The 18576-nt window shown below is 35.9% G+C and overlaps 1 protein-coding gene across 1 annotated transcript; it reads right to left on the bottom strand.

The window, feature by feature from the left end:
- Positions 1-1419: 1419 nt before the first annotated feature.
- LOC114756918 (probable serine/threonine protein kinase IRE) lies at positions 1420-18057 on the bottom strand. The gene is made up of 17 exons (XM_028945885.1): positions 17661-18057; positions 17455-17522; positions 17150-17329; positions 15482-16831; positions 14586-14743; positions 13984-14233; positions 12974-13066; positions 12731-12871; positions 12504-12596; positions 10201-10402; positions 9999-10084; positions 8406-8494; positions 4778-4829; positions 3675-3731; positions 3128-3286; positions 2582-2662; positions 1420-1938 (listed from the first exon to the last, which is right to left on the bottom strand). The coding sequence occupies exons 1-17, from the start codon at positions 18055-18057 to the stop codon at positions 1849-1851; spliced, it is 3546 nt and encodes a 1181-aa protein (XP_028801718.1). The 3' UTR covers positions 1420-1848.
- Positions 18058-18576: the final 519 nt, after the last annotated feature.

Below are 18576 nucleotides of genomic sequence, written 5' to 3'. Positions count from 1 at the left end.
CGACTATCGAGGGAGATATTAATGATAAACGGGAAGCCTATTTTTATAAGTTAGTTCAATTATGGGAGTGGATGATTGACTTGTGAGTTGGAGGATTCGATCATTGGAGAAGGTGATGAGTACAATTTGTTGTTCAAGGCAGTTCTTAAAAATTGAAAATTAATAAAGTTGTTGGACCTGATAGTATCATTAATGAGATCTTACACTGTAAGAAAATGCTTGACAATTAGAAGAAAAATACTTTAATCCTTGTTTATATGAATGAAAAAGATATTCAAAATTGTGCAAGTCATAGATGGATTGAGTTTATAAGTTATGCCATTAAATTATGGGAAAATGTGATTGAACACGGTTCAAGAGTGGAGAGTTGTATTTCTGAAAACTAATTTAGTTCATACCAAGAAGGCGCACAACATAAGCAATATATTTACTTACTAAGGGTTAATGTAAAAATAGCATAAGAGACCGAGGTTAGATTTTCATGTCCACTGGCAATAAATTAGATGGGCTCTTCCTATAAATAGTTTTGTTTCTTAATATTAGATCCACTTTATAATTCAACTTTTTAATTACAGTGTTGGAAGTAATAAAAATAACATTTAATATCTATTAACAGGGCAATTTATTTTATTTTTTTCCCCTTAAAAAATTTGCATATCTATTGTCAAGGTTTTAGTAAGACACACAAGCTCTCATTCATTTGCTGGTGTTGGGTGACGTCTGGTTTCTTAACCACTAAAATTTATGTGAGTTAAAAATGTTCTTTAGAATTAGGATAGACTGTAAAATTCGGAAGTGTTTACAAAAATGTTTATAAATGACAAAATCTTTATATTTACAATGGGATTCTAATACATATTCTTGAAGGTACGAGTCATATTATTATCAAAAGATGACATCATTCCTAACACAACGCAGTCTATAATTTCAAAAACTAACTTTATCTTCCTTTTTTTTTTTTTTGGGAGGTTGGGAATTAACTTTTGAGAATTTCACTTGTAAAATATAGTGTTCGGAAGTAAAACAAACAATCATAACCTGAAGCTAAATTTCAGTCTAAATGACAAGCCTACTATTTCCCTTCTAAACAGTGCGAAATTGGAAGCTTAAAAGTATACATACCCTTTATTTGGGAGGCATATAGTATTTTCTAATACCTCAAAAATTCACACACAACAGGGAAAAAAATTCCTCCTCCAAGGAAAAAAAGTATCAAACAGCTTGAACTTAAAAGTATAATATTTGTCACTCAATTTCAAGTTATCTAACACTTTTCAATGCTAAAATGCAATGTCATCAAACTCAGAAAAGTATAATATTAGTGCATCTGCATAATGCTTAAAAAGAAACCTGAATTCTAAAAAAAAAAAAAACTGCTCAAAGAATAATTATTTCTTGTTTGAATTATTTTCTTGTTTGAATGATCTACATGTACACACTCATTTATACTGACCTAATACATTCAATGTTTTATTTCCGAAGTATTATCAAAAGAAATTGTTAAACCCCAGGTTGCTAAGAGAAGAACATCTAATTTATGTGCGTGTGTGAAAGAAAGGATTTGCTCGCAGTTTCAACTTTCAATCTCTAATCCCTATACTGAAGCGAAGAGTGGCAGCAAACAAGAAATGTAAATTCTTGAGCCACACCAGTCACATTGCCTTTGAAATGAGACCCATATATTCAGGGAGTAACACCAAGAAATTGGAACGTGGTTCGGACCAGTGTACACTCCTGGTATGTGATTTCAAAGAACGTTTCATCTTTTTTCTCTGAGGAATCACCTGATTGAAGTCCGTTCTAAAAATCAGAAAGTTGCAAGGTGGAACTTACAACCCTCCAGATTTGTCACGGAGCAGATGGCTTGGAGTCATCGGATGATTCTTTGGCGTTCTTGATCACCAAATCATAATTGATAGATGCTAACTGAGACAAGTTCTGTAAATAGAACATAGATCAAAACAGGAAAAGAAATTCTTCGATCTAATCCGCACAGAAAAGTAAACATCATCGTCATTTATCATGACAACCAAAGAAAAAAGAATCAGTACTGTTAAATGTTTAAACAATTAAGTGAGGACTTGCAAAGAATAACATTTTCAGCAGCAACACATTGAGTATAACAAATTCAAGGTTTCAGGTGTGGCTTAGTAGTAGAAGTATGCAAACAGTTGGAAGAAATCTTGAATTCAAACATGATCTTTCCTTCAAGTAAGGATTAAAAACAAAAAAAATTGAAGGGATTAAATAACAGGGTAAAAGAAAAAGAACAGAAGGGTCTGTTTTTAGATAATTAAGCAAACAGTTCATAATAGTTGAAATTAAGTGCATGTGAACTTGCAGAGAGAGGGTCAAAAATATTCTTCTGTATTTCATTGATTTCAAACGAGGGGATATATACAGCAGAGGCTAATCAATCTGAGCCGAAAAAATAAGGACACAGAGATGCAAGGAATACAAATAGAATCCCATCAAATCTCTAATAAATGTAAATATTTACATATTAAATATCGGATTTCCATATAACTCGAGACCATAGATCCTAATGACCTAGAGAACACCAATGTCAAGCAAGTCTTACCTTAAAGGAGAAATTACTAAATGAGTACTGCACTTCAGTAGGTGGTCCGCTAAAATCTGCTAAGCTACCACATTCGTCCCCCTGGTCAGCAAGCATATTGTAAAATAAGAAAAGGGTGTTGCAACAACAAATATTCAGTTAAATGTTTTAAAAAAAAAAAAAAAATCATCCCAGACTAGCCCGACTTGGCAGGGCAAACTGCACCGTTCAGTTGTTAAACAAAACCAACACCATGAATGATGATCTTTGAACAAACTTGCAAACTCCAATGTTTTATCTTAACTAATTTTTACATTCTCCAAAACTGAACAATAAGATACGTTCCTTCCAAAAATAACCAATCTATTTCATGTAAATTAAGTTTAACATGCAATGAGACAGAAGTTTCGTACTTCATCTACAGACAGATGGAAACACATAATATAACGTCAAGAAATCGTGTCATGTCTGGTGAGTAAATATATGTTGACATGGAAGTATTAAGAACTTGGAATCTAGCCAGAACAACAATTGATTAGGGCTATAGGAAAAAGAAAGTGATCTTACATCTTCATCTACAAAGTCGCTGCCTGAACCACTGAAGCAAGAATCTGTCAGGTCATCAAAATCGCTACCTCCAGTAAGATGTTCATCCTCTGGGTTCCATATGTAGCGGCTCATGAAATAACTCGTGTCATGATTTTCAGCTGAAGGTATGAAGGCAGCCTGTGACCAACTGGGATAGATTTCAGCAGTCATAATTCATAAATATAGGTAAAATCTACCAATGGATTCATCAGATAATAATTACACTAAAGGCCTTTGAAAACTAAAATCCTCTGAACTACTCAAAGCCACCACTAATGTTTTTAATTATTTCTGATGGTGCTTTCCAGGTTTACAACCTCACACAAAGATGTTTTGGATTTTTAACTATAGATAACATCAGTGGTAATTTTGAAAAGCTCCACCGGTAGCATAATCCTCCAGAAGAATTTTAATTACGAAGGTTCTTTAAAAAATTACCAACTCATATGGATCCTTAAGTAAAATTTTTCTGATAAATATAGCATAAACATATAAATTTAGTAGCAATTAAAATTATGATGACGACCTTCTGTCTTGCTAGGGTATCCCAATTAATATCCTTGAAGAAAGGGTGACTTTTAACCTGCAACAAAAATAATTGTTGTTACATTTTTGAGCAATAGAACAGTTGCATGTACCCATGGGTAGCAAATTGTAAGCTTGGGGTTTTAGATTCCGTTCTAATAAAGTTTTAACCAAGTTTGTAACCATTTATTATCCATTCAAAAAGCTAAATCATTAATTGCAACATTCCATTATAATTTAACTGTTTTCTCATTATTTTAATTTTTTGAATCATTAAATTAATTAAATAAAAATGATCTTTTACCTCAATTGTTCATAAATTTGTTTTATGTTGAGTAAATTACATAGACCTCTTTCTTTTTTTTTTTTTTTCCACTTGAACTAATACAAACCTCTTCTATATTTTGCTAAAATAACACATCTCTTCTTATTTCCAAGACTTGGACTAATCTCCTTTGAAACAAACCAAAAGCTACAAAAACATCCTCTTGCATAGACCTCCTTTATATTTTTAGAAGTATATACACAAAACTTCCCAAAAGTACAAGGGAAATCTAAGTAAACTTAACAAAACTCAGAATAAGTCTGTAATTTCAACAAATATAACGGAAGTTTATTCAATTACTCTTGGTTTTCAAGAGAGATTTGTGTAATATTTCAAAACATAACAGAGCCATTTGATTTTAGCAAAACTCGGGAAGGTCTGTGTAATTTACCATTTGTTTTCAAGAAAAGTTGTTGAGTTTGGAAAAATAAAGGGGGAAATTGATAACTACAGCAAAATTCCTAAGAAGTCCATTCATATTTATTCTTTTAGATTTAATGTATTTTAGTTTCAATTTTTTATTATAAAAAATTAGATTTGTTTGGGTTATAAATGTATCATTATATTTCATAGCCATAAAGATGGTCTGATTAAAACGAATGAGGCAATATGGAGTGGGTTAATCCCTACTAGAAAATTTGTGTAATTAACCACTCCATTCATCAATTCATCGAGACGACTGGATAAGAGTGCGTCATAAAAATGTTGGGTTAGGGCAGTCCATCATGAATGATAATTGGCACCACTAAACATATTGTTCTAGTCGGAAATGAACTTACCTCACCAGCTCCTGTTGCTCCCAATCTTTGGACTGGATTCTCAGTGAGTAATCTGAAACAGAACACACTTGTGGTCATACTCAATAAAACAAGATAGGTCATAATGTTTAAAATATAATAAGTATTCACCAGCCGATACCACAATGACCCTTAATGTTGGCTATCAGAGTACAACCAATAATAGCATACTAGAAAGCAGTACATGAGAAGAGGGGTATTCCAATGTGAAGGTGAATTGTTTAATTACAAAGCAACTAGACCTCTACTCAAAGATAGCAGAAGTTCACACAACTTTCTGAATTCAGCAATGCTCATGAAGCTGAAGCTGAATGCAAACTAGATCCAAGATACATGCAAAAACTGGGTTAGCTACATGGATCATGGAATGTCATTACGTCCTATCAACAACTAACTCTTTAGAGACATGATTTACCAAAAGATCCCTTTCGATAAATTTGTTCTTGCTTCTTAGTACATGTCCAAATCACTTCAAGTGATTTTCTATGATTTTCTCCAATTGGGAAAATATGATTGATTTGGTACAGTTTGCCACATAGAGAAGATCCATGATTGATTTGCATAAGGTAATGAGTTTTATATTAAACAAGAGGAAATATAAGGTACATGGACAGGATACACTACATAGATCAGATAATTGCTTAGAAGTGTACTTTATATACTGCACGTCTCCGAACTGCTTCTTGACAAAAAGGAAGAGTTAAGGTTACAGAAACAGTGGTTAGAAATTAAATTGGAACAGCTACTATGGAGTTTCATTGATGTTCTTCAATAACCAAAAAGGTTTCAGTCTTTCCATGATTTTGATCACTCAGTCAATCTCAGGAACGAGAAATTATATGTCCCTACAAATATATGGTCCATCACAAAAAGATGCACCAAAGAAAGGTACCCTCATCAAAAAGCCTTCACCTATATCAGTTGTACCAAAAAGGGATACTAACAGCACTTATGGTCTTGTAATTGGAAGTGGAAGCATAGATATGAAAGAGGTGAAGCAGTACATGAAGCTGATATAGATGTCGTTAAGAAGGAAGAGAATAAATGGAGTCAGAAGAAATTTCTATCAAGTACGAGGGCATGAGTCTTGAACTAAATCAGGACTTAAAAACGGTGGCCAAAAATCATGAGTCATACAGTCCTACTGCACATCACCCTCTTGCTTCACTACAGGATTGTTTTTTCATTTAAGGATCACCTCTACAGCTACCTTATCCATTGGAAAGGCTTTTCAAATCAGTATGATCAGATTGCTCGTTCCCCAGATTAGATTTTACATGGAAAAATTCCCCAGATGGCGCTTCATTGGAGTTATATCAATACCTTCACTCTCTGGAGGAAAGTTCCATCAAGCAGGGGAAAATTGATAGAAAATATGGGAAAACTTACCCTAGAGAAAAATGAAATTGCTTTTTGTTTTCAGTTTTTCTAGCAAGAGGCAAAGCAAGTTGTAATCCTTCGTGATTAAGGCATCTTCTACAAATAGCCTGGTAGGATTCACTAGCAAGAGAGACTTTTGATGAATGAGAATTTGCTCCCTATGAGAATTCAGTTTGCTCTTTTCCACTCCAAGTCCTAAGCTCTGTCTTGCCCCACCGTTCTGTTCCTCCTCAATATTCTCCTCTGTTCGGATCTGTGCAAGTGTGTGAGAGTGTGTCTTACATCATTCATACTTAAGCAATGTTTTGCTTCTTAATGATTGTACCAAAAAAAAAAAAAAGCAATGTTTTGCATGCACAGAAGTGCTTTCTAGAGGAGACGTAAGAAAGTGCATTGCCTCATGACTGCCTTATGTTGTAAGGCAATCCACTTTCCTTTAATGTTGAGAACAAATACATAATCCAAGGAAACACAACAGCATAATAGGGTTACAACTTATAAGCCAAGCAAATACCTTTTCAGATGGTAATGGTAGAACTACCAGGTTAAGCAAGGAGATGTTGTTGGAATAGGTGGTGAGTCAACATGAAATCAATGGAGTTTGCAGGAGGATCAGAGCATGTTGATGGTGATGGGTCTGAAAGAAACGAAGATGAGTGACTTTAGGGAAGCACTATAGGGAATTGGGAGAACTTCAGACATACAAATGATTAGCAACGCCGGAAGAAAAGCAAAAAGATGTCTCAAAGAATGTCATATTCTTAGAGTTAGAGTAGCATCGTGTTTGAAGCGTAGCATAGATAACTTTTTGAAGGTGAATATACACAAGGATGATACATTTGATGGACTTGACACGGAGTTTATCGTGCCTAGGGTTAGAGCATGAACGAAACATATCCAATAAAAAAAAAAAAAGGAAGAAGAAGATGAAGAGGCTCATTTGGAAACAAAAGGGGACTAGGAATTTGATTATGTGATACAGATGAGGCACATGATTGATTAAAACAAGATGCAGTATGTATAGCATCGCTTAAAAAAAAACATTGGAGGGATACATTAGACAAGGCAAGACTAGCAACTCTTATTCTTAACTTCATTTTATCGTGGTTGGGTGAAGAATTTTTTGAGGAGTAAAATTGTTCTCTAAAATTGTTCACATTAGATATAAAGATGCCAAATTGTTTATGGCTTTAAACAGAAAAAGACTGAAAAAAGAGAAAAACCTTGAAAATTTTTTTCAACAAATAGCCAAATGCAGTTAGAATTGTCACCAATAAAAGTGACAGTGATGTGAAGGCCAGAAACCAGAAAACGAAATTGTAGTCACTTCCAATCTGATTCCAAATTCTAAAATTATAGCTAATAGACATGAGGACCTCTGCAGAACCAGAGCTTGTTACTCTGCTGCATGTTGGTGCCTTCTGCACTATCCTGACAGCATACGGTCCTACTCATTACTAAGGCTGACTCAGCAGGTTTGAACAATCCTACTTCTCAGCTAATACAACCCAAACACCACAAAGACACATAAAAATACATCATAAATGACATAAAACATAGATATAAATCTTGAAAGAAATATTATAGAAAACTAAAATAAAAATGACAACTGTTCCAAAAAAACGTATCACAAAGACACAAACTATTAGAAATCTAGATGAGTAGAAACACAACATAGATCCATACACCTGGGATATCTAAATGAACAAGTTCAAAAGGATAAGGTAGGAAAGGAAGGGACTACCTTCTGGAGTTTGGAAAGGTTAGGCTAGGATGAGCAACTATAAACAAGATATGAGGGGAAGAAACAATGAAGGGGAAGTAGGAGGCGGAAGATGGTAAAGACTATAAGACTAGTGAACCACGCAAATCACCCATCCTTTACTCCAGTCTTGCACAGAGAAAAACCAATTGAAGATTTTCAGGAAGTAATGACTAAACGTTTTTATTTTATTCATGGGCGAAGGTGAAATTATATCAGGAAGCAGATGATCGCAAAACTGCAATTTAGCTTCAGAAAAGTAGCAGCAATAAAGCAACCATATAAAGGAAGCAAAACACTAGTCTGAACATGTGAAAAAACAAAACAGAATTTACATTAAATGACAATACGAGACAACAAAGCAAAGACTATAAAAACGAAAAAGATAGATGATAAAAGAGATCAGTGAGGTCTGATCACGATAACACAATAGGAAAATTTGTGCACGCCTAATTCTTGAATGCTTACTTGTCAATCAAATCATATGCTTCATAACTCATCTCCTCGGGCACCTTTGGCCACTGTATGTCTCTATTAATTATTTTGTCAAAAATTTCCTGCAGTACCGAATCAATAAGAATTAGTTTTAAGCTATTCATCTATATGTTCAAATAATAAAATTTTTAAAAAAAAGTCTTTAAGATCCAATAAATTAAAACACAGATTATCATAAAGAACATCAAGCATAAGTGAATTATGGTGGACAATAATCATTACCCTGATTAAAAGGTGGCTGTAAACAAGATGATTGACATTTGGTGGGGGAAGAAAACCTTAGTACAAGAATATGCAGAAGCCTACTAAACGGTTGAACTTCTTTTTGGGGCAGTCAAATTGTTGAAATTATTGACAGGCTTTCTGCTGTAGAAATATAAAATAAAAATAAAAAAGTAGGTAGTCGGCGTTTGCCTAAGGCTATAAATATATCCCCTATTCAATTGTATTTCTCAGAACTGTGAACGAACAACAAGTGCGCATTATTCAGAATTCCTCTCATCTCTCTATTGTCCTTCTCTCAAACTCCTTTCTGTGTCTCTATTCTTCTCAGTTCTCTTTTATTTTTCCTGTTCTCCTCTTTCCCTATTCCCTTTCCCCTTTTTCTTTCTGTCTGAGTGCTAATCGTCCATCACTTTACTGCTCTCTTTAGTATATTTTTCCAGTAAAATAAGTTGTTCTTATTCCCATATGGTTCTCATTTGAGTTACGCATTAATATCCGTGATCCGTAAGAGTAACACACAAAATAAAATTTTTACTTGAAAAAAAGAGCAAGACGTTTTACCCTTGAAAGATTACAATATTATCAGCTTGGTTCTTCAAAGTGTACGCCTCTCAATTTCATCCCCAATAAAATTTTCCACCAATCTAGTTCCTCTATGTCCTAATATATTGAATTTGGGTCTCACCCAACAAAATGTTTATGCAGTCATTATGGTGATGAAATAGCAATACATGGTCCAGAAAAGCAGCTGATAATCCATGACTTTGGTGACTTTGATCCATTAAAGCTTTACTAGATGCTTGACACGGTTCCTCCATCAGTTTGATAGCCGCATAAGCATTATCCCAGACTAGTTTAGTTTAGGGATCTTAATTAAATAACTCTATGTTCAAAGATTGTCTTGAAGAATTTTTCCCTAATTTTTTTAATTTATTTCAGTTTTTAATTTCTCTTCATGAATAGTCAATATAATGTCTTAAAGGACTTTCTTTGTCCAGCACCTCATTTATATTTCGGCACAATGCCTGAGATCCCTTAATGTGAAACCTAAGTCATCTCTCTATCCCAACATATCTACTCTGATTTTTTCAATTAATTTCCCACACCATATCTGTACACTTGACTAGACATTGAAGATTACCTAGTTGCTGTAACCCTTGTAAATTACCTTAAAAACTTGTCCACATCCTTATCAAAACTAGGAGTAACTGTTCATATCCCAGGACAACACCGTTATACGATTGTTTAGTACTAAATAAAATAGAAAAGAATACTATCATCTCTCATATTTTTCTTTAAACTTTTCAGAATATTACCGGTTTTTATATCAGAAACAACTACCTGTGGATGTTCTGCATTAAATGGTGGAATACCCACAAGGAGCTCATAAAGTATAATTCCCACAGACCACCAATCTGCAGTTGCACCTGCAAGAATTTAAATTAAACAACATTAAATTCAAAAGAAGCAAAAATTGAAAATCACTTATTCAAAACATTTTATTTATAATAGATGTACAACTTAATCAGCCGATAATGCAAACCATGTCCCATGCCGAGAAGTATTTCAGGTGCCAAATAATCTGGGGTGCCAACAACTGACTGCTTTTGACGTTGTTCCACTTTTGAAGAATGATCTTTTTTCGGTTCATCATTTCCTACAAGATCATCAGTAGAAAATGATGAAGTTGACAAGTCATCCGTGCTGTTAATAAGACCAACCTTGGAGAGCCCAAAATCTGTCAACTGTCATGAAAGGGATTAGAATTTATAAGAAGCAGCAACTATTATTTTCATTCGTATACCGCAATATGCAAGAAAAGATAAAATTCAAAATAATAACATCAGAGCAAGAGTAAGCATGGTGCCTATCAAAGAGAAAATGATTGAACACAAATTGGAAGCATCAGTGAGTAAGGGAGATCAGTGAGCAAGGGAGATCAGACAGTTTGAAGTCCTTTAAAAAAAAGCAGAGAAAGACCAAGGAGAATGCTCAATAAAATCATTGAATAAGACCTTACAACCTATATAAAGATTTGGTTGTTGATAGAGCACAATAGAATCACGCAATCTATGTAGCTGATCCCAGCTTGTAGGATAAGGCTGCTTGTTGTTATACAATTTTAGAGATGATCAGATATTTTATTCAGTCATGCCTTCTCGCAGCATTCATTTCTGTGTGTTGATAGTCAACCAGAGGTGTATTCTCCTTCGTGACAGTTATTTTGTACGTCACATGTTGATGACCTGTTAACTTAACTGTTGACCAAAGAATTGCTCTTTTTTATTTTTTTAGCATTTTTCCCCCTTTATTCTCCCTGATTATGTTTTGATTTGGTTTCCAGTTATCTTGATATATCTTGCTGATTTTATTTCTCAAATTGGCTGAGAGACTTTGAATTATCAGTCGTACATCTCTATTTGAATCAGACGCACCAACTGTTGTTTGAGCACAAGTCGCTCACCGGCTCGATGGCAAAGGAAACTAGGGGCACGTGCGAGCTCGAAGGAGAGCCTGGGCAGCCACGGGAGCACATAGATGAGATGAAGGAAGAGCTAACAAGCCTTAAAAATTTGGTAACTCAGGTTGAAGCTGCGGCATCAGATTTTGGCCTCTCAACCATTAGAGACAAATTAGAATGTGTAAGAACTGTCACGAGTAGAGAGCGAGATCTCAGTGAACTTAGCTTGACTACCAGACGACACCACTTCTACCACTTCCGGTCCATTTTTGTTCCACGACGTTCAACACACTTGTGGAGTCTCAGCCACAATAGTCTGACAAAACACACCAGGTTGGACTTCTGAAGTTTCTAGAGGTGATAATTTCAATGCAGGCAATTCTTCGACGTGGACCAAAAACAATTAGAACAGAGAACCAAAATGATTAGCATCCACTTAAATGGAAAGGCACGGCAATGGCACCAAGCATTCACCATACGAGCGGATCCCACGGCAAAGTTGAAAAGTTTAAATTAGAAGACTTCAGCAGCGGAGTTCACATAGAAGTTTGATGAACTTACATAGCTCTAATCCACATCCCTAAACCATTAACTCTCAGCTAATGCCTTGGAGGACTAAAATTGGGGGGCCGGTGGCTTCAATTCAGAGTTCAATCGACATCCGCTGCTACAAAGAAGCCGGCTGCAAACCCGAGGTATCTACGAACTATTTATGCTTCACTGCAAACATGTCTTTCAGTTTCGAGTTATACTGGGCCCAAGGGTGGGTCGTTGCTCCGCTAACTGGAGTATGGGGAAGGGAGAAGTTAACCCAACTTCTGGTAAGGCCTCTAAAGTACGGTGCGATGTATCTCTAGAAACTGGGCAAGAAGGAAATGGAAGACGAGGACGAAAGGATTGTGCTTCCGGTGCCCGGAGAAGTTTGTGCCTAGTCATAAATGCCAAAACTCTGCCCAAAGCATCCTGTTCATGGCCACCCAAGAAGAGGACACTAACCTCCAGGAGTGCACCAGGGACAAGCATGTGATTGGAAATCAGTTGGTTCTTGCACAATATGTCGTTTTATCCACTATTTGGAGGAAAGGTTAATGAACGATGATTACGAGAAGGTTCATTAAGAGAGAATCAGCAGGCATACAAGATGGGAGCAAAGTCCTAAATGGCATACAATCTTCAAAAGGACGGCCAAGTTAATCCAAATGAAGAAGCCAATAACTAGAGAAAACCTTTGCCTAGCAGATTAGTTTAGGAAATCCAAGAAAAAGAGCCTATCCAAGGCGCATCGTGAAGACCACTTATTTTCAAACAGTAGCTCCCCAGAAACATAGCCACAAAAAGAAAAAAGATGTTTGTTTCTGATTGCATTTAAATTGTATAATGCTGACCTTGATGTGACCATCTTGACCAATTAACAAGTTATCAGGCTTCAGGTCTCTATGAATTACATGTAGGGAATGCACATATTCCAATGCAAGCACCTGTCAAAGAATCACAAACAGAAATGAAAGAATGAAAGAAAATGAGAAGTAAAGCGTAAATCATTGTAAGAACTGAACTGAAATACAGATAAATAAATGCAAGATTAACAAAATACAAAGATTAGGACGCTTACAACTTCTGCAATATATACACGTGCCATATCTTCATCTAAACAACCTAGATTTCTCAATAGAGAATAAAGGTCTCCACCATTTAAAAATTCCATAACCAAATAAAGGTTTTCCCTACACGTGAAAGAGTAGAAAAATCGAACCTGTTCATCAATAAATTACTTATATTAGATAATTATATTCATATGGATAACATTATCATATCAATATTCAATAACAAATTGTAAGACCTACTCATTACTCACCACAAAGGGATTTCGGACTGATATAAGGATGTCTCGCTCAGCCAAAATACTTTCAACTGCATTTTTACGGATCATATCGGCCTTTTTCAAAACCTACAAAATATTAAAAATATTAACAATTTTCTCATCACCTGATTAATTACTTTGGCAACAAGACTTACAATAGGAAACCATAACCAATGAACAATGCTGGGCTGAGAAAGGGGGGGCAAAAAAAAAAAAGAAACTTCAATCGTAAAACATCATTATGCCTATATACTTTAAATTAAACGTCATGTTCTCCAAGGACTAGCTGGATAAGTACTCCAACTAGTAGTGTGCTAACAAATACAATAACACATGCCTACGTTTAATCAAAATAATAAGATTGTTCTGAAGTGTGAGCAATAAACCCCTCCTAAACTTCTCTTTTTCTATTTCCACATTCATATTACACTGTTGGTGAACATGTGACTCTACATATGAGTGGGCACGTGTTTATTGTCTTTCCTACTTCAGATTTGTGTAATTTATTGTATACTCCTTTTTAAATTCTCTTGCATTTCATGATATTTATCGTGTATTCAAAATGTTTTGATTTATCGATTGAATGATATTTTATGCCTGGCTTGTTAGCCTATATTCCTATTTATGTATTCCAAAACCTATGGAGCAAAACCATGAATTACAGAGCCATCCAAATCTCATTTTTTTCCTACATGGCATCAACCAGATTTGGCCTTGTCTCTAGTATGAAATGTAAAAAACAGGGTAAGCAAAACAGGGTTCAGAGGCTGCTTACTAAAAGCAAGTCACAAAACAGAAGATGATTTATAAATTCTCCATGGGCTTGACTTGAACTATTAAAGAGTTCAGGAGGAGGCCAGGACTACAGGATCCCACCCACTTACTGCAGTGTTTCTATATGAAAACAGACATCATAATTCTACCTATCGAATGAAGAAATTTACATACGATCAAAGAAATAAACCTTCAAGGGAACTTTTGTTTTGTAAGAAACCATTTCTAACCTTTATGGCAAATAAATCTCCCGTTGCTCTTTTCCGGGCAAGGAAAACTCGTCCGAATGCACCTCGGCTTATTGGTCTTATTATTTCAAAGTCTTCAATGGAGGTTCGATCCCTAGAACTATGATGAATTGGGCTAGCACGAAGGCTTCGAACATTATCATCTTCCACTGAACTCTCTTCTTCAACCAATCCATTCGATGAGTCTACCTTTTCGTTGTCTATTTGATGACAAAGAGATAGATATTTTTCTCTGTCAAGAAACAAGATGCATATGAACAGATTATATATAGACACGTGTATAAGTTTTTCTTGCGGCAGTTTTTTGATTTTCTGGCCAACTTCTTCTAGGGATTTAGAACATTCGTCCCCCCCCCCCCCCACCTTCTTGTTTTAAGGTGGTAGATGATGATACGATGGGCGTTACCGCTTTGGCAGGCCCATGTTCATGCAATAAATGTTGATGAACACCACCACCACGAGATGTACCAGAATTGAAACATTAGGTAGTTCATCCAAACAAATTAAAAAACAATTGTTCTAAATTAAAAATATGACAAAGAAAAAGATAGAAACAGAGAAGCTCACACTACAAAAATACTCACGACAAGAGAGTCTCTATGCGTCGCCCAAAAGTTTCGACAATAAGAGCATCGACTTTTCTGTCCTGAATGGTGAGATTTAGTTCTTCTACGCGACGACTTACATAGTTGTAGTCATTCACATTTGCAACAGAACGAGCAATTTCCACTAGTTTGATAATCTGCCATGACAAAGTCGATATCAATGTGAAAGTAGTAAAGTAAGAAAAATTACAAATTCACTCGAGAAAAAAAAAACAAAAGAAAAATTACAAAGAATGATAGCAGGACATTATAAAGGAAAGTTATCAACGAAATTTTATTTCCTCTCGAGTAAGGAAAACCAGTTTTTTTTTATCTACGAATTCAGTTATATAAGTAGGTAAACAGCCCCGCCCCCCCGGGGGGATTAAAAGATCTAATATTTTTCCAACAAAAAATTCTGACACTTCTGTAATACACACGCGCTACTGAAAAATGAAATGTGTAAAAGAAATGGATTCTCCAGCCGTGTAGATTTGGATCATTTTTACTTTTATTTTATTTTTTAAAATTTTTAATTTACAATAAAACTATTTTTATTCGCATCCTTCATCATGTTTCTTTCAAAATTAATATATATTAATATTTTAAAAATTGTTGATAAATAAAAAGGATAATTATTTTCCGGCTTTAAAGTAATCCATAGAGTATATATATTACTAGTAATATTGGGCAATCACTCATGGTATCTTTTTGTGTATAAAAGCCAGCATTATAAGATTAAGAAATAAGAGTGGACAATATAAAGATCACAAGCAAAGAAACATAAGTGATTGATCCAAGTACATTTATTGACGCAGAATATTTGGTTTTATATCAGCCAAAATTTTTAAGTATATTCCGTTGTCCAAAGAATAACAACCACAACCAAAGTTTACCTGGAAATAACTCTCAAGCTCCAATATTGTTCTTCGCCCACTTAATAACATTTCTATTTGGCTTGTTCGTGGGGTTAATAACGGTGATCTTGGTGTCAAGCTTCCCACCGAAGACATCTTTGAGCATTGATCATGTTTGATATATGTTTCACATGACATTTTTGGCAAAAGGCTCATATCATCCTTAACAAAAGCACTGTCATCTTCAGGAACAGAATCAAGCAGGTCTTGTGAGCCCCTGCGAGATAAGCTGTTCCTCTCAAGAGATAAGTCGTTGAATTCATCATGCAAACTTGACGTAGATACTCTCGCATTCTCAAAGTTTTCTCCAGGACCATCTGTGCTTTTCGGGGTGCTTTTAGGTGTGCTTCTAGGCGTCCACGATTCTACTATCTTTTCAATAGTTTCAGCAAATCTTTCAAGCCGTTCATTTACTGTGAGGCCTTTTAAATCGCATCTATCAGCAATAGTACATATTTGAGAGTGCTCCTCCACATATACAATTGGTATCTCAACCTCACAGATTCTGCAGATCATTGAGTTCTCATATGTTAGATTGTGGTGATCTCCCCAGAATCCCCAGTGTAGCTTTTGGGCTCTGGAGGATAGTTCTGATTGTTCAGGATTGGATGAATCAGTATCCACGTTTTCGACATTTTCTTCTTTGACTTGAACCTGATCCTGTTCTTCCTTGGAAGACAAATCTTCGGCCTCGTGACCTTTATGTTTAGACTTCTCATGACTTGGAAACTTTTTCCAAGATGAAATCTTATAGCTGCTTCCAGTTGAATCACCACTTCTGGCAGTGTCAGTTGCAGTACTCACATGCTGATCAACTTGGATTTGATTTAATATCTGATTGTCTGGTTCTTTTTCATGGGGCTTTATTAGCTGCTCCTCATCAGCCATATCGTTTCCACCCATGGATTTATGTTCTACAGCATGCAAAATTTGCTCTCTATATATACCAAGATCACTGAGTTGGTGGAGGCCCAGAATGTGATCCTGTTCACAGATGTTCTCTTTGTTGAACTGCACGAGACGTGTGCATCGAGTGAGGATAAACAGTAGGCGTGTATGAGCTTGTTTGAGAATCCCCATCTGTAACTCTTGACGTCTGTCATCTAAATTCTGAACAATGGCTTCGCAGTTCATCCAAAACTCGCTGGGCGACATCATTGCACACTGTTGGGCAATAATTAACAGATCCTCCAAGCTCTCTCTCCATTCCGGATGAGATTCTGAAATTTTTTCCAGGAGTCCCACCAAATCTCCGGCAAAAGCATTTAATTCAGAATCAACTTCTTCCTTTAGCTTTCCAAACTTAGTTCTGATGGCCACCGTGACCTCCTGAGATGAAATATAATATTCATGTTAGAACCATTAAGTGCCCAAGATATATAAACTTTTCTAAATAACCGATTGATAAATGCTTAGGAAACTTCTAAATAAATATTTGTTTCAGATGCCCTACAATCACGAAATTGATTGGACATGGTATATTTGAAAATAAAGTAAAAAATAAAGTCTTACATATACCACTCGGACTACACACTATCAATAATCAATATGCTCCCGTCATTCTACTTACCAGGAAATAAACTAAAATAATGTAGTAAATGGATAAACAACTGACAGAAAACTCCATTCAAAGGATTAATTATGCACCTCGATATGCCCCAACGCACGATTTTTCCAAACTGGAAAAGGTCTGAATCCTTTTGAGTTGAGCTCATGAGAGTAGCTTTTGAAGAAATCAACGGGTTTCTTCTTGCGTCCACTTGTGACACGCAGTATTGCTTGAACACGCGGCGACTGCAGTTCTTTGGCAAATGTATCATCGTTACCCTACGCATAATATGCAACGTGAGGAACCTGAGCCACCTACATTCCTCTAACTCAGCTAGAAAATTATTGAGTTGAAACAACTTTGTTGAATAAATCCGAATCGATAATGAAGACTGTATTATCACCTGCATGAGAGGAACAGCATGGGAAGGAGCTCTTGACAATTTACATTGAGTCCCATATATCCTCTTTCCTAGGAGTAGAAGAATAACGACGCAAGTAACAATAAGTAGTTATGAGTGATCGTTTCAACCGTGAGGTTTAAAAGCAAAGATATATATGCCAGATATATAACAACTTATATTATTTTTTGCTCAGAATAATCTTATACCAAGATCCGTTGAAATAATGGATTTGACGTTGGTCCGATCGTCAGTTCCGACGAAATCCTTGCTCGAACTGGGAGACGCTTCGGCCAAGGACGGAAACCGAAGAGGCGAAGAAGCCGAGCGAGTCCGGATGTGATTGAGCCCTAAAGACGATGCAAGCAAAATAGAAGCACTAGCATCTTCGATTTGCGCCTGTTCTAGTTTATGTACCGCCTCCTCATTTCTTTGCTCGCCTTCTTCCCCTATCGCAGTAGTCCACCGATTTGGAATCGGAGGACTTTTCTGGAGCTTGGCTCGTGATGACGCCGGCGATGATATGTTCGAAGTGGAATCATTGCCGGTGGGATTCGTCTGCGATACGTCGGAGAGATGCGATGACGGCAGGGAATTGCTCGACATCGATCATCAGTTTGGAGGTTCTTCATGGCATTGTGCACATCAGTGTGAGAGAAGGAGGGAGAGAGAACGCGAGAGAGAAGAGAGAAGTGAGGTTTTCGCGGGAAGGAGAGCGAGTCTAGATCTTAATGGTGGAAGGATTCGTCCGTGGTTCAAATCAAATTAAAAAATAAATTAACCTTGATATAAAACTGACTCGAAGAAAGAGAAATCTTCATGCACACTTCGATTTCGATGAGCGGAAAGAGAGAGAGTTATAAATTGCAAGAATTTGGACGCTCACAACGAACACATTGGCTTCTTTTTTTTTTTTTTTTTTTTTGGTGTGTGGACATATTAGCCAGAGTACTAAGACGTTGTTATTCAATTCTTGTGAAAGTGAGAGACAATACTTTTGGCCCAAAAAAGTGAGATAATTCTTGGACAACTGCCAACTTGTTATTTAATCCTACTTCCTGTGCTTAATACAACGGCTTATTTAATTTAATTTTTATTTTGATTCTAAATATAAGATTCAAATAT

This window comes from Neltuma alba, unplaced genomic scaffold (assembly GCF_004799145.2).
Source record: "Neltuma alba isolate B1F8T4 unplaced genomic scaffold, ASM479914v2 tig00010544_pilon, whole genome shotgun sequence".
In the NCBI taxonomy this organism is placed as follows: domain Eukaryota; kingdom Viridiplantae; phylum Streptophyta; class Magnoliopsida; order Fabales; family Fabaceae; genus Neltuma; species Neltuma alba.
Note: the sequence above shows the minus strand (reverse complement) of the source record. Positions and strands in the feature narration are given on the sequence as shown.

Bases quoted from the DNA above. Each gene is read 5' to 3' on its own strand.
- LOC114756918 (XM_028945885.1), bottom strand. From the start codon at position 18,057: ATGTCGAGCAATTCCCTGCCGTCATCGCATCTCTCCGACGTATCGCAG. The intron at 17,523-17,660 runs GTATAAGATTAT...TTCTACTCCTAG, and splicing joins CATTATTTCAACGGATCTTG to GAAAGAGGATATATGGGACT. The intron at 16,832-17,149 runs GTGCATAATTAA...ATTTCATCTCAG, and splicing joins GTGCGTTGGGGCATATCGAG to GAGGTCACGGTGGCCATCAG.